Below are 5308 nucleotides of genomic sequence, written 5' to 3'. Positions count from 1 at the left end.
TTCAGCAGCACTTCATGCCTGACTAATATCTGCTTCTTTCCTTCTGCACTCTGCCTGTCACTCCAGATGGGAGAGGACGCTCCGTGGGTAATTGGTTCCTGTTCCCTCTGTCTTCCTCCTTCCCTCTTACTCACACACATTGCTGTTACGGTCGCTTCCATCATTTGAGTTTGGAATAAAGTTAGATCTTGGGCATCTTGCAGGAGGATTGGGTGAACCAGACCTGTAGTTTCTCAATGGGGAAAGTGTTGGTGATACGGGAGGGTGACAGGCAAGAAAGATGGAGAAAGGAACATCTGTGCTGCTCCAAGGGGTAGTGCACCCCAGATCTGATGTGGAATTGATTGTATTAGCTCTTTCTTAAGTTTTCTCCCCTTTAATTTCTGTTGAAGGACATACATCGCCACTTCTCTTTTCACTATATAGGTAGAACCAGCTCTACCTGTAGGACCTGGTGAAGCTGCCAGCTCCTTCGGGCTTTGCAGTGCACATCTGCAGCGCTTGGTACCACACATAGGAGCCGAGAGAGTGGCAGGCTGCTGTGTTGCAGACCCCTCCTATGAGTGAAGTGGGGCTTCAGGAGGAGCAGCTCAGAGCCTCCTGGCATTGGAAAAATCTTTTCTACCACAAAGCGGAGATATTGGGTGCAATCTAGAAATTTAAGGAGGGTCATGGTAAATTCTCTGAGCCAATGAGGTTCTTTTCCTCTACTTTGTAGGGGGTGAGAACTGGAGTCTCAAGACAAGGAATAAATACAAATTTACTTTTCCCCCAAGGCTTGACAGCTAGGGAAAATGGAAGACTCGCAGATAGCCTAAGAAACCCCAATATGTCATTCCTTCCCTCTGTCACAGTGAGTGTATGTAGATACCAGTGTACGGGTTTCTTCGAGGCTGGATTCCTAGCCTGCAGCTTCTGATGATGAGTAGTAGGAAATGGTAGAATAGTTAACATCTGGCTTGATTATGCAGAGTTATTCAGTCATTTCCATAATACCCTTTGTAAAATGCTTGCTGCTTGATGAACCAGTCTTTTCTCCTGCTTTAGACAACAATACTGGAAATCCCCATGCATGCAGTAATATCTGGAAATGAAGTGGATTCTTTACCTTTTTTTTGCTTTTCCTCTGGACTTCACTGCCTGTCAGTATAAAGTGTGAAGTTCATCTGCGTGCAAGACTATGAATAGGGATGAGGTGTAATAGTTGCATTTATTACTCATCAGTGAGCCAGTAACAAGTTGTAAATGATCTGATGTATTAATCCAAAACATGGCTTGGCTTAAAGAGCAGTCTGTAGAACGAACCTCAGCTCTGCCAGGTTGTTTCAGTGGGGGAGACCTGACAGTATAATAAGCCCTGTTTTATAAGCTCAGTATTAATTGGACTTGCATCCTCTGGCTGGCTTACTTTGGTCTGTGGCTGATCCCTCTTTTGACTTTGTAATCACTCTTATCTGTGATCTCTTAAGCAAGCTAAGAAAAACTGGACTTGTGCTCTGCATTGCCGTGGGCAGCAAGGGAATGGGTTGCTGTATGAAGAGGTGGCTGCTGCAGAAGACAAGGGACCTCCCATAAATTTCTGCCATGACTTCAAGTACGGATAAACTGAGGCTCACACAGGAAAAAAAGCTCTTAAGGCTTCTTAATGAAAGGCAAATTGTGTGAGATTTGTACTCCTCTAACATCTACTTATGGTAGCTAATACTGCATCAGGTGGCTTCTGTGGGGACTAGGGGGAGGAGAGATGCCAGGGGATAGACAGGGGATCCAGAACAGCACAGGGATTTGTCAAATTTTACTGTTTTTTTGGCGGCTAGTTATCATCTAGTAAGTCACTGTCTTGCAACTTCGCTGCTGTTCCCAAGGCTTTTTATCCTTTTTATCTGTGCTCTGAGGGAGAGAATTATGAAGCTTTATGGTATCTCTTGACCAGTGTAAAATACATTTATCATGAGATCTCCCAGGGAGGAGGCTAGCGGGGACCAGAACAAAGTTGAATTTCCATGTCTTTTGTGCAGAGGGAAGGGCTTGGAGCCTTTTTTGGCTTTAAGCACATGTGCTCCTGGAAGCTTTTGCTTTAGCTGTATGGTGCAGTTTTTTGATATCTTATCGCATCAACATATATTTGAATAACATACCTAGAGCCTTTGTTGACCCAGTTTGTCAAATGCTCTTTTAAAGCAAACAAACCACCTAAACTCTGATCAAATGGAAGAGCAAAGCCATGTAGGAGGCGAGCGCTGCTGTTCTGGTCAGCCGGTCCAGCCTTTTCCCCATGGGGCTGGCTTCTACCTTGCCCTTGCACTTGCTTCGTCCTCCATGCATGTCATCGGGGCATGATCCTTGTCTGAATGTGACACACAAAACCCCTGCACTAGGTAAAAAAACCTGCCATGGTCTTCTGAACAAAAGCCTAGGACACAGATAAAGCCTAGAGATGTCTCTGTAGTGAGTAACGGCTGCAGATCGGTGCTTGTTTCCTCCTGGCTATCAGTCATCTGTCGAGTGATTTATAAATATTCACGGGAGTGATGTACTCGCCAACAGCACTTGTAGCCAGCTTTGGAATCAGTCCTGATCACTGAATTCTCTCAAGTGTGTAGAACGGCGTGGATGTTTAAAAAATGGGCTTTATCACAGAGAAAGTGGTCTGGATGCTTTGTAAAGGGAATTTGTGGTAGGACAGCTTCTAGGTGGGCTGTGGGATGGTTTGGCAGAAGGGCTTCAGGGAGGATTCAGTGTTGATGGAAGGTTGCGCGGGTGGTATTCCATGGCTATTTCAGTCACTTCTGACTGTAGCTGTGTAGCTTGGCAGAGATTGTTACTGAAATATCCTAGTGCACTGTAAGGTCTCTTTACTATTTGAGTGGCCTTTTAGATCATGAAGTTGGTTTTGTCCCCTCTAGGGGAGGGGAGCGTTTTCAAAGGGAAGACCAAGCCCACCTATTGGAGCTGCTGTAATAGCCGGCACGCATGCCGTTCGGTTTCTTCCCAGTTATTGAAAAGAGCTGCATGTCAGAGGAACGTAGCCAAGATGCATTGTGTTTTCTCGTAGTTTGTAGCTGTTCCCTAGAAAACTAAAGCTTTCAGGAAGCGAGCTTCCTGTCAGTTTTATTTTTATTCCATTTCACAGTTACCCCACTGGGTTTTGTGGAGCTGCTCAGGACTGCTGGCAGCCAGCGTGGTGGGGGTTGAAGGGAAAGCACTGATGCATGAAACATGAAGAACTGCACAGATTCTGTGGTACCAATGACAGGAGCAAGAGGGGATGAGGTTTTATTCTTATTAACCTGCAAAACGCTCCTGTCTGCAGTAGGTGGTGGTGGGGTAGTTCTCTGAATAGCTCTGCTCACATAACAGCAAAAAAGCCCCTCTGTGCCCTGTGCTTTCCCGTCATTGCGTTTCTGTCTGTCCTGTACGCAGCAAGCGAGTGAGACGCGCTCGCAGCAGTGCGGTCAACTGGGCTCCGCTCCGGCCATCTGACACTTGGCTTAAATGAACTCGGTCTTTCTCTCCTCTCTCTCCTTCTCTCTTTCAGCTTGGCAGTGACCTTGGCGGGGGCATTGGAGGAAGCCCGGCAGTAAGTGCCATTCCATTTTTTTCCCCAATTTAAAAAGCTGCTCAAAGCTCAGGGCTTTTAAATACAACCTTACCCATCATGTGCTGGAAGATGCTTAAATCCCCGAAGATGTTTGAAAACGGACAACTGCAGCACACCCGTCCCCACCTATGTTGCTTTGAGTCCAGTTATCACCTGGGCTTTCCTAAGAGCAGCCAGGGCCAGAGCTGTTGACTCTATCTGCTTAGCTCTTCTTTCTCAGCTTTTAGTTTGAGCACCAGCATTAACACTGGCAGTACCCCAGTCCTTGGGCAACTGCTTTGGCAGCTGAAGGGCCAAGGATGCTTACCCCTCTACTCACAAAGCCTGTTCTGTTGTAACCCAGCATCACCACAGGCTGAACTCAGTGCTTTTCTCCCCCCAAATGCCATGGAAGGCTTTTCCTGGACATCAGGATCAAGTGCTCTGAGCTTTCGTACTATGTGTGGTCAGTGCTGAATTCTGCCTGCCACCAGCCTCCTTCTCTGTGCCTGTGCTTTGTGAGTGTCCTGGTGCCTAGAGCGCTTGCCAGGACATGGGAGACTTTTAGGCTGCTTCCAAAGCACCCTTGGTTTCAGACGCATACCAGCTTCTTCCAGGAAAGCATGGGAAAAGGATGCAAGGTGACTTGGAGATGTGGTGGGCAGGAGGGGTTGTGCCTCCAACCCACAGCCAAAAGCAGTCTCCTGGAGAAAGCTCCAGTCCCTCTTGCCAGGACTGTGTAGCCAGTAATTCAGTGACAAAAGCATACTCAGTTCTGGAGTGAGGGCTTTTCAGAAACCCTTGTTATGGCTGCAGTCACTCTCTCTCCTTCTTTCCCTGTGAATCTTGCATTCCTTTCTAACTTCAGCATCAGGGCAGAGGAGAGCTGGTGGTACAGTATACCTGTAGCGCCCAGGCAGTACATACCAGGGGATGTGGGAGATTCTTACTCTGTAGAGATCATACCTACAAAGCCAGGTCTCTGCCTTCCTGGGCCAGCATAAACCCACCAAGCAGTTCTGTAAAATCACTGGTCCTCCCTCTCTGAAGGGTTGATTGAAACACCACATCTCAGGTGGGTTCCTGAACACAGAACAGCAGTGAGGCTTCAGACCCAGAGCTGTCATCAGTATTTCCTATTGCCTGCCTTAGTCATTCTGCCTGCTTCTGGGCTGCTGACTGGTGAATCCTATTCTGAAGCGTATAATTCTTCCTGCTCACAATAGAGAACGTGGGAGTCTAATTTGAGTGTGCCTGTCCCACCTGGAGTCGGGCACCTAAAGGTTAACATTCCAGCTTTGGTGCCCTTATTTAAGTTATGAGAGGGAAGGATTGCCCTTCTTGCGGAAAGCTTGTCCTCTGGCAGACAGAGACAACTGGTTCTACTTCACGTAATGAACCTTTTGGACCACAGTGCTGAGAATGCAGAGCTCTGGCTTTGGGTGGGAATACGCATTATGGTCATGACTCCCTTGCTATCTCTGGATATGCAAAATCTTGCAGATTCCTGAAGACTGTCGTAGCTGGGGGAAGATTTGAAGCGTTTTTTTCTTTTCCCTGGGTTTATGTAGGGTAGATCCATAAAACATATTGTCTTTATGAGGAGATACGGAGAAGAAAGATTCCTCTACAGTGGGAATAGATAACTGGAGCTATAAAAAATGTGAAAGCTATTGCATGGTTGAGGTGACAGCTGAGTGTAGGAATTAGTTGCCAAGAGCTTTGGAA

General features: G+C 46.9%; 1 protein-coding gene across 1 annotated transcript in view; it reads left to right on the top strand.

Moving 5' to 3' along the window:
- The window catches only part of AP2B1 (adaptor related protein complex 2 subunit beta 1), a 77347-nt gene that overhangs the window by 45713 nt on the left and 26326 nt on the right, over positions 1–5308 (top strand). The window contains exon 15 of the mRNA XM_009645012.2: positions 3539–3580. Within this exon, the coding sequence (XP_009643307.1) occupies positions 3539–3580 (42 nt within the window). The remainder of the gene's footprint in view (positions 1–3538; positions 3581–5308) is intronic.

This window comes from Egretta garzetta, unplaced genomic scaffold, assembly GCF_000687185.1.
Source record: "Egretta garzetta isolate BGI_Z169 unplaced genomic scaffold, ASM68718v1 scaffold108, whole genome shotgun sequence".
Classification (NCBI taxonomy): Eukaryota; Metazoa; Chordata; class Aves; order Pelecaniformes; family Ardeidae; genus Egretta; species Egretta garzetta.
Note: the sequence above shows the minus strand (reverse complement) of the source record. Positions and strands in the feature narration are given on the sequence as shown.